General features: G+C 40.9%; 1 protein-coding gene across 4 annotated transcripts in view; it reads right to left on the bottom strand.

Moving 5' to 3' along the window:
* Positions 1-11,398, bottom strand: part of APP (amyloid beta precursor protein) — a 207,434-nt gene that overhangs the window by 109,037 nt on the left and 86,999 nt on the right. For all 4 annotated transcript variants that reach the window (XM_018562783.1, XM_018562782.1, XM_018562785.1 and 1 more), the window contains exon 3: positions 7,017-7,146. In XM_018562783.1, coding sequence (XP_018418285.1) covers positions 7,017-7,146 — 130 coding nt within the window. The remainder of the gene's footprint in view (positions 1-7,016; positions 7,147-11,398) is intronic.

Below are 11,398 nucleotides of genomic sequence, written 5' to 3'. Positions count from 1 at the left end.
GCTCACACTCCGACGTTCGCAGTTATATGTAACATGTGCGGCACAATAGACGCAATCGTCTTCGCACGTAGGCACACCCGACGCATATCTGCATGTGTATGTGGGGGGTGGAGGACTTGAAAAAAAGTTTTTTTTTCTTTTTTAAATGATTATTTTTGTATTACTTTTTTTTTTTACACAATTTTAATTGCTATCACAAGGGTGGCTAAGAAGCCCCCTATGTGATAGCCAATTTACATGACAGGTCCTCTTTATGGAGACATCAGGCGTCTCCAAGACCCCTAATGTCACCTAGGGACCCCCAGAGAAGCTGATGAAGCAGAGATCTGCTTCATCAGATTCTGTAGCTGGAAAGTGACACTGAATGCACTGAAGTGATGTAATCTATATCACTTCCAGCATTCTGGGACTGAAGAGAAGATCAAAAGGGAGATTGTGTACTGATCTCCTGTCACAGAGCTGTGCCGGTCCCGGCTGCATCGGATCTCGGGACCGGTGATTTGTTGGATGGGAATATTCAATAGAAGAATTTATCAATGAATAATCAAACACCACATGAATGTTTACTTGTAAAAAAAAACCGAACCAAAAATTCTAATGGCGCCCCGCTGGACTGCACACAGCATGATAACCATCAGATCAGCATACAAACTCACCAGCAGCTGTAAGCCGGCTCTAGAGCATGGACGGGATTCCAAAATCAGACTGGCTGCTATAATTATTTAATGTACGTTCTCTATAAACTCAACTTTGGGCAAGATGTACTCACTGCGTACATCAGTGTGCCCGTCACAAAAAAAATACACCCTTTATTCATGAGCGTTCAGAGAACATGCAGACATGTACAGGTAGCCTGCAGGTATATTCCTTGAAAACAAAGGCAGCCATTTAATGGCAAACAAGTACAACAACACACAACATTCTCGGAATAATTTCACGGGATCCTTTCTTGTGGGAAACAGAGGCTGCAAGTGCCGACTCTTCATTCTGAAAATGCTAGTACTCTGGCTGTCATTGTCACCCATTTGTTTTATTTAAAAAAAGAAAAAATTGTCTTGACTCACACTGAACTCCAAACAGAGGTAAAGTGCACAAACTAATGCAGCTTTGTCATGAATTGTATTACATTTATATGCTATTGAATGTATTTTTGAAAGAACAAATGATTTTGTGTGCTGACAATAACCATGCTGATAGGTGGAGAAAGCAGAGTGACAAAGATGAGCTCATTACTTTGCTGCTTCACCTATACAGTCCAGTCACAGGCTGGGAGCGGGTCCATGACAGCCTGGGATCAGAGGAGGCGAGTCGAACAATGTTGGCCACATTTAACCCAGAGACTGAGGCCATCTTGTGGCAGAAAAGAAATACTGCAGGACACAGCTCTTAATTGAAGGATTGGCCGCAAAAGCTTTTTTTATTTATTAATCTGTCAATTGGCTAATCATTTTTATCAATTATTTTTGACTGGCGTTCTGCTTTAAGTCCTCACATTCAACAGCTGCTGGGAAGTGATTAGGACCTTGTCAACTGTGCAACTTTTCATAAGAGTCCATGGGAAATGGAAAGAGGTAAAGGCACCTTTGAAAAGCCGCGATTTTGTCTAGTAAAAACAATCTATCATTTTAGCAAAGAAAAATAAAATGACTATGACTAAGCAGCTAGATACCCGCTTTCCTTTTCCAGTTCAGGCTAGCAAATACTAGAGAGACAACTGGTTACTTATAATTAGCGAGACACACTATTTTCTATATTTTAAATATCAGCCCTTACATCCTCAGGTGCAGTAATGTCACTTTCTCACATTCCTTCGACACACACACACAAACCATCTCACGCTATTGTCTAGCCTGACAATGAGGGCACAGGTGATCCTGCCCTGATCTCATCTACTGCATCAGTGGCTAGAGCTGCAAACTGACATACGACTGCTCGGAAGATCCATCTTCACTACAACTTTCCTGTAAATGACCATCACAAACACGTACAATCATTTTGGATGAAAGTGCGTGACATCTCACAGGAACAATAGTGATTGTCCCAATTTCTTCCCCTAGAGTTTATCTCCTTGGGTTGCAGACGGCTCACAAAACATACAACAATAATCATGCCATGCCTATGGGCACCTTTACAAAACTATTCACCATACTAGTCTTCGCTATAGTTAAAGGAAATGAATGAAAGAAGATTTTAAGGGAACGTGTAAGCTTTGTTCACCTGAACCCCAAATAACAGGCACCTTGAGATGTCAGTATGCATATTCTGTTTATTTGTAGCACAGTCTGGAACACTCTAGATCAGGGGTAGAAAACCTCCGGCCCTCCAGCTGTGGTGAAACTACAAATCCCATGGTGCATCACTCTTCGGGAGTCATGTCTGTGGCTGTGAGAATCTTGCATTGCCTCATGAGATTTGTAGTTCCACCACAGCTGGAGGGCCGGAGGTTTGCTACCCCTGCTCAAGATGCAACGTGCGTTATTAGGCAAATCTCAACCGCAGCTTTTTCCTGAACCTGCACCACCCTATTGGATGGATAGTCTCGTTGGTCAAAAGGTGGGCTCAGTACTGGAAGTTGCCAAGATATGGTGTGACCATGTAAAACTCAATATGATTTGTATAGCAGATCGCACTGAGTTTTGGGGTTTCTAAAACATAGACAAAAAGTAAATATGTGACTTCCTGAAGTTTTTCCATCTCCTCTATGGTTCTTCCACCACCCTTAGTCTGTCCTCAACTTTCCTTTAATCGTAAGCAAACTTGTAAAAAATAGCACTAAATTAACCAATGTACAGGAGGCCCCAACAGTAGAGTAAATGTTGGCATCTAAACATTTTGCACCTCTGTTACTAAAGAAGGCCTCCAGAACACCATTATAATGTGAAGTAGCAGACCGGAGGAATGCTAAATATAGTATTAATCCAAAAAACACAACTAAGTGATGCTAAAACAGCAATGTTGACACCTGGAAAAAAGTAGATTTCATCATTTATATCATCTCATGTAACCATGGCATAGGTCAAGTTTCTGCTGCTGATGCAGAGGAGCTTAAGTGATACATTAAAGTTCCCCTCTGCGAACAAGCTACTTGATCTCGGCTATGCCTCACCTATGTTTATGGCATGATTACACTGCTCTCCACCCCACATTTTCCCACACATTTCCCAAAGCACGGCAACACTCAACTTGAAGAATCTTGTTGATGAATTATACAAAAATTAACATTATGCGATCAAACATGTTGTAGTAATTAAAAGTTAATTTCATATTTCTCAGGATTCCTATGTAATAGTCATAATGAAACTATACTGTATATATGTGTTGAGCTTGGAGGGGTCTACCATAAATCACCAAAATGTTTTTCGGGAAGCAAAACTTTTGACACATTTTGTTTTCTAGTGTATTTAGTTTGAAAGGTTTGGTATGATCATTTTTTTTTATTGATTGTTGTCAACGGCAAAAGGTAACCCATAATTGCACAAAAGTTTCAGGCAGGCAGTTCCTTGAGGTCCACCTGTCAGTTTTCTAAGCAGATCTTATCAGAAGGCCAATAAACGCATATGATTCCATTTACATCTGATTACTCCCCCCACCGCCATCGACTCAGTCTAGGTCCGGAACAAAAAAACAGAACAGAATTCCATTTTGGCAGTCCCGATTGTGACAAATTGGGGGTAATCTGATGTAAACGGACACATGCACTCTTACAGCTGACTACCCATAGAATTAGGCTTGGTTCACACAGAGGCGATTGCGGTTGTTGAGCTGTTTTCGTGCATTGGTAAAGCAATTTTTTTTGTGCAATTTTGCTTTTAAAAACGCACAGTTTTCAATGCATAGGCATGTCTAGGGGACCAAAACCATGCGATATCTGCCTGAAAATAAAAACAACATCCGCCTGAAAAACATGGGGTCAGTAGAGCCCAGTTTTTTTCCTTCATCGTATATTTTTGCACGACAGGCGATATCGCACGTGACGCTACGCTTGGGTGTTTACTGTCGCCAATGACTTGTATGGGTTTTTGTGTTTTTTTGCGTTATCGCACGACTGCATCCGCATGATAAAGTGTGAACTAGGCCTTAACGTGGGACCGCAGAGTCCAGTTTGTTCCTCCATCGTAAGTGAACGGAAACGGATGTCAGAAGAGTGTGCAAATCCCCTGCTGATTGGAACTGACAGCACCTGTGTGAAAGGGACCTTAAATTTAACAAACTGTATCAATTCCATTGGATAGCTGTTCAAAATGAATTGGAATCCAAACACCAGTGGATACCCAAGTATCGACAAATATAGCAAACAGCAATTAATCTGTTACAAATCACTGCCTACATCTGAGGTCTGCAACATGTGGGCCCTTTTCACATTCTAAAAAGAAATCTCCATTATGGAAAAGATAAGAAAATGCATCAAAGGAAAACAACAATAAAAGGCAACTAATAATGCAATATCGTTTTACTTCATCATAATCATTATTTTTATACAAAAAGTGACTTTATTGAGCATAAAAATGATTGTGAAAATAATTACAGCCACCCAGGCAGAATCCAGGCAAAGTAAATGGTACATATGAATCATCTTTAAATTTCAAAGCATAAATCACACATTATGGTGGGAGATTTTCAAAGGTGTCATAAAATACAGGCAGCTGTGATAAATCAGTGTGACATATAGTATAATAAAGGATGCAGATTTCATGCTGCCAGCAATATTCTGAGTAGGGTGTTTTAAAGCCAACATAAAATATATGTCCATATAACGAGATAGAGGCAGTTTAATGTCAGCACGAGGCCCCAGCAGGACTTCTCTTCTCTAAACCATCAAAATAATTTTATTTTAATATGTAAATATCAAACCTATCGCATCTCTGCAGCAGTCTTGTTCCAGTGCCACTGCACATGCGCAGAGCACCAGTTCAGTTCTGTTAAACAATTTCCCCGGAGTTTCTTCTTTAAAGGAGGCAGCAACTCTATCTGTTTCAATAACCCATAGTGCTCTGCGAAACCTTTATTATGTACTGAATGTTCTTTTGTAAAACAAAGATTGTAAACAGATAGTAAGGAACCAGATAGAAAACATCAGTTTAAAAGCATATCCCTAAAAAATACTGACCCAAAACTTCGAGTTTTCCAGTAAAAAAAAAAAAAAAGGGGATTACAAAAGGCCTATTTATAAAGACTACCACATTATTATTTCATTTTTATTTCTTCACAATTCACCACCTTTTTTTTCTTTCTCAATTTCTAAAAAGTTTAAAATGGAAAGTAGTAGAAAAGAAGTGGTGAAAGCATAGGAGCGTTGTGTGCTTAGGTGCTATGTGTTAGGCAAACTATTCTTTCTGATTGCACTGACAACGACCACAAAAACACAAAAAAGTAGGTTTGAGCAATTTCTTTTAGCACAATGCAACACCCAAAGCAAAGGAACCTGTACGTTGTTGAACACTAGAACGCAGGTGAGTTGCAGAGAACTGTAGACGAGTGTTGGGGTTCAATTTACATTAAGGGACTGTTCACATGATATCAGGTCCTGATCAGGTTGCGGATCTGCAGACGCGAAGCTACTGATGCAGTGCGTTTTTGCCACGTATTTTCCGTGTTTTTGATGCGTTCCAGTTTTTTTGTCTGTTAGCTGCAGTGCAGTGCGTTTTTGACGCGTTTTGTGTTTCCGGTCTGTTTCCTGACCGGACAAAATGTGACATGCAGTATTTTTTCTGTCGTAACCTGAACGGACTGCGCACGTGAGAACTGTAGCCCATAAAACACATAGGGATACATTGGGATGCATTTTTTGTGCAGGAGCGTACGGATCAGGTCAGCACAGAAAACGGACGCCGTGTGAACAGGCCCTGAATGGCAATGCACTGCAACAAACCTCTAACTGCACCGCTTTACCCTGTGTTGCAATAATACATTATCACACGTGTCATGGCGTGCGTTATAATGTGTTTTGCAGTGTGAAGAAGCCCTTTTGCAAATGCTAGGTCGCTTGGACCTGAGCCCTCACTCAACTGACTATAAGATAGAGCAGGGGTGCCCACAAGGTCGATCGCGATGTCCTCTCCTCCCGCCGCTTCTCTGGATCCCCGCTGCTCACCCCACCCCAGCGGGGATCCGAGAAGAAGTGAAGGTGGTGGGGGAGGGCGGAGCCGCTGTCACAGAACTTAAGTAGATCTCCAGACGAAAAATAGTGGGCGCCCCTGAGCTAGAGTGATCCACTTTGGAGACCTGCAGCCAATGCCAAATCAGCGTTAACTATGCCTAAATTAGTTATATCACAAAGTGGTGCAACCCCTCCCGCCCAAAACTCTTTAACAGAATTTGTGGAACACTAAAAGCAGCCATAACATGACCATTTATAAAGATTAAAAAGAATAAAAAATTTACTTAAGAGGTAGGCTGCTTAGTGATCTATAGCACTCAATTTAAAGGACACTAGCCGAAATTGTCTTTTTTGTAGTTCCTAATAAAGTGAGGTAAGGCAAGATCCTCGATCAGTTTTTACTGTTCTCCGAGTCTTTCCTTCCCTTCCTGCCCTGATGACCACCAGGCTATGGCCATATGCTGCACTTCATGTTTTCCTCTCTCTGGGGTGAATTCTCTATAGAGTTCTGTGCATGATCCTCCAGGAAGGAAGTCTGACAGTGTCACCACCCTTGTAAATTTTGCAAAAGGAATATGTGGAGAATGCACTTCAGGAAATAAAGAACTGAGAAGTCTCCCTAAAGGGGACACAGACTGCAATAAAACTATGCACAGAATCCTAGCTCTATATATATTAACCTCTATAAGTATCTTTGATAGGACCTCCCCGAAGAATCCGTGTGTCTAATGCCTCCCTACGGAATCCCTTTATATTATCTTATATGCATTAGTTCTCAAAGCCCCCAATGACTTGGCAAAAATCACTCTGAAAATCTGTGCAGAGGACATAAAAAAAAACACCTAGTCACACTTTTAGTTCTGGTCTGTGTATATCTAACAAGCAATCCCAGGATGGTGCCACCATCAGTGCTACTCACCCAAACACCGGTATGGGACCACAATATGAACGTGGCTCTTGCACTGCTTACGCCCTTTCTTGCACCAGTTCTGAATGGTGACGGGCTGGTTGGCTTCTACCACATTGGTTATCTGTAACTCTGGGTATACCTAGAAGAGAAAGATGAAAGGAGAATTAGGCAACCAAGGTAATAATATAACCTCAACTCAAAATGGGAACAGAGAAAAATACCAATATTATTAGGCAGTGTGACCAAATATTCCTAAAATATATAGCGCCAAAACTTATTTTATTTAGCGTTGTATAGAGAAAGGTTAAAACCTGTCAGGATTTTTTTATGTCTTTGTCCCTTTATCTTTGTGGAGAATTACCTCCACTTCCTATGCTATAGATACAACAGGAAGAGGAAATCTCTCCAAAATAAGGCAAAACCTCTCTTGAAAGTTGTCACCAAAGTGCATCTCCCCATTGAAAATGTCCCCTCTATTTCTGTTCTGATGACAGCTAAATAATTTTGAACACATTCAGTCCAGGCGACATGGGTCAGGAGGACACAGGAAGTACTGTATTAATCTCCCCATATTATCACAAACATAAAAAAAAAAAAAACTTTTGTCTTTAGATGCACTTTAATCAGTGATAGGACATGGTGGCTAACTAATAAATACCATTTATTGTACTCTGGTCCTTTAAGACTTTGTACAGACCACTGGGCATGTCTGTGGTTTGGCACATTCGCTGTGTTACACTACAAAGCCACCAACATGTACACATTTAACCACAAACATAGGTGGACAAATTAATTCTCTTTTAACTCTAAAACAAGATCTGTCACCATTGTCAGCATTTATCAACACTGTAGAGCAACTTCCTTTCTTGCATGGACTGCTTGCTGTGTTGAAACCTGTATTAAAGTTCTCAGTAGAGGAAGAGGCTAATGATAGCAAATGAAATAAAAACTAGTAAAAATGCATCTGACTGGTAAAAAAGACCAGGCCAAGAGTTGACAAGTCATTGACACGTGTTCATGTTTTTATTCCCATGATATGAGGGGTCTTGCATGTCTTTTAGGAGGCCTCTTGAGACTTGCTTGCATCAAGATGCACTCTGGCTGTTTCACGAAGAACATAGCAAAATTCTCTAATAGGATATGATCTATTGAGTTGCATTGTACTGTACTCAGCAAAACAGCCAAATGCAAATGCACACAGAGACACTATTTCTTCTAGGGTCCGATAAAGCCTATTAAACAGCAGGTGGGCGTGGGTGCTCAGAGTGCAGCTAGTCGTTCTCACCATTATTTTCTAATTGCACCCAGGTCGCACCGGGCAGATCACTAAAAAAGCGTATTTGTACCTTTTTTTAGCGATCGCTGCGCGGATGTCACCCCATTGAAATCAATGGGGCCGTGCAGCAATCACTGTGTGCACACGATAGCGTGTCCTGGCTGTTGCCGGGGTGTGAACCTAGCCTCAAACAATGCTTAGCAGTTCGTGTAAATACATAGATGACATGAAGCGATGCCTGGAACAAAAGCTGTATCTTTAACACTGATATATGAGTACATACCAATATTATAAAGAGACCTGCCAAAGTTTCCTTTCATACTACAAATGTGATCAGAATTCAACACAAATTCTGGTGTCAGAACTCAATAAGGACCTTGACGTCCCAGAAAAATCGTTATAATGAAAAGATGATTGAGGAGGACTGAACATGTACTAAGCCATAACATACAATTGTGTAAAAAAAAAAAAGAAAGTACACCCCCTTTGATTTTTATGGTTTTAAGTATCAGGACATCGCAAAAATCATCTGGTTCTTAGCAGGTCTTAAAATGAGATAACTACAACCTCAGATGAACAACAACATATTACCCCGTGCCATTATTTATTTGATAAACAAAACCAAAATGGAGAAGCCAAACTAAGTACACCTTATGATTTAATAGCCTGTAGAACCACCTTTAGCAGCAATAAAGTGAAGTAATCGCATTCTGTATTGCTTTATCAGTCTCTCACATCGTTGAAAAGGAATTGTGGCCCACTCTTATCTCAACGTTTCTTCCGTTCATTGAGGTTTGTGGGCATTTGGTTATGCAGAATATTGCCTCTCTGGCATATTGGTGAAAGAAGGTTGTGATTAATAAGGCTCATTTGTATTCTGCCTTATCCACACTAACGGTGTGAAATGGGATAACAGTTTTTCTCTTGTTCAGCCCACAGGGTGGAAAGAGAAAAAAAAATAAAAAATGTTGTGTAATGCCATCTTAAAAGGAACCTTTACCCCCTTGGACTAAAAATCACATAAGCATACAGCTCTGCAGCATATAGCTCTGATATGAAATCATCTTACATTCATTAGCTAAACAAACACATTTTAATTTTACGTTCAATTTATTTTTTTCCACTTCCTGGTACACTTTGGAACAAATGATGTAATTGTGCACAAGCATTGCATCCTGAGAAGGTTACATCAGCAGAGCATTGCAGGGAAATCTCCTCTGTAATCTCATGAGATCTCTGGTAAAAGGCATTTTTGTCCCCCGAGAGGATGTGCATGGTCACATGTCCTAGCCCACGGATGTCCAAACTCCGGCCCTCCAGCTGTTGTGAAACTACAAATCCCATGATGTCTCTCCCTACGGGAGTCATGTCTGTGAGAATCTTGCAATGGCTCATGGGATTTGCAGTTCCACCACAGCTGGAGGGCTGGAGTTTGGACATCCCTGTCCTACATGTGCCGGAGTTCCAGGAAGTAAAGGGAGATCTAGTAACCTGATATATAAATAAGTCCAAAAAATGTATAAAATAATATAAAAATACTGGAGGTTGCACTAAACAAAGCAGCATTGCAAACATTTAGCTAGTTTCTTAGACACAATTTTTTGCAGACATAAAGGTTTTCTGCGATCTGCCGAGTAAATCGAATTTGTTTGCTGCAGCCTGGGAAATGAAACTTGGAGAGAAAAAGAAAAGGATGCAATATTTGTATTAACAAACTTATCAGAAATGCTATGTTTATTTTAAATTTGCAGAATAAAGGAAACTGATGATATTTATGCTGTTCTTTGAATCAGGATCTGTGGCTGGCTAGCAGCCAAAACAGCCCTATAGGTTTGTCAGCAATTTTTTTTTTTTTTGGGACCGAAGTTTCATAATTTATTGTAGAAGAACTCCTCTCAGCTAGATTTGCTTTGATAATGGTTACAAAACCTAACCCGATTTTATACTGCAAAAAGAAAAAAATCCTGTCAAACAAAAAGCATTATGTCCTTAAAGTGCAAGTCTGAGCAAAAAAACAAAACAAAACATATTCAGCACATCTCAACACTGCATGTTTCCTCGTGCTTTGACCCTTCCATGAATACAGAAATATACCTGTTAATCTGGCAGAAATCCGGTGAGTTACTAACTTCCTGTGGTGGGTCGACAACTGCCTCTGCTGTACTGGGATCCCAAGCAGTGTTAGTAGACCTGCCTGAGATCTACCCAGCTGGACTACAGAACACCTCCCCTTCTCCTTATTGCCATAACCCCCGCATTTATAGTCTACGTACCCCCTCCTTTGTACTCAGAACGTAAACGAGTAGGGGTTCTAGAAATGGGGAAGCCTGCAATAATTGCCATGCAACACGGCTTGGGCCTGAGTGGCCTGATTACTAGGCGCAAACACTATCACATGTGGGAAATCAGGTGGTGATGTTACCCATACCGCCCAATGTTCTGAGATGAGCAGAAGAGAGACCTGCCAGCACAATGGAGTAGTTCCCATGACTGCTAATCAGCTTCTTTCATTTTCAAAGCTCAACTTTACAAACTAAAGAGAGCTGCTGACTGGTTATTATGGACAGCTGCTCCAGGTTCTGTCCAGTTTTGATAAATTCCCCTTAATGTATTTAATCACTGCGATACTGGGAGGTGCCTTGGTGTGCCATTGAGACTGAATGGCAACGCACCAGTGCACCAAAAGTGAGATACCTTCCACTGTGCAATAGTCTCATGCTCTTAGCACACTACTATCGCGTGAATGGGCTTTTAAACATCACTGAAATGTCAAACTGACATTTCATTCACATATATCACGTCTGCATTTTCTGCAATGCAGTGCAACTGACCTTAAGTCCGTCTTACAGCGTGAGCAAGGCACATAGGAAATGATGGTCTTTTATGTGCCCTTGGGTTGATCCGGAGAGGAAAATGCCCTTCGCTTCACATGCATTGCATTCAGGCACACCATTCATTTGAATGGGCTGCATGGACACCACAATAAAAGAAAATCAGAAATGCACCATTGCCATGTGCTGGTGTAACATGTGAATCACACACGTGTGTGAATGGGCCCTAAGGGTTTATATTACTGTGCAACTATATACAATTGTTGGTCTATGTCAGGGGTGCC

Source organism: Nanorana parkeri, unplaced genomic scaffold (assembly GCF_000935625.1).
Source record: "Nanorana parkeri isolate BGI_ZX_2015 unplaced genomic scaffold, ASM93562v1 scaffold599, whole genome shotgun sequence".
NCBI classification, from domain to species: Eukaryota; Metazoa; Chordata; class Amphibia; order Anura; family Dicroglossidae; genus Nanorana; species Nanorana parkeri.
This window is presented reverse-complemented; position numbering and strand designations above follow the sequence as displayed.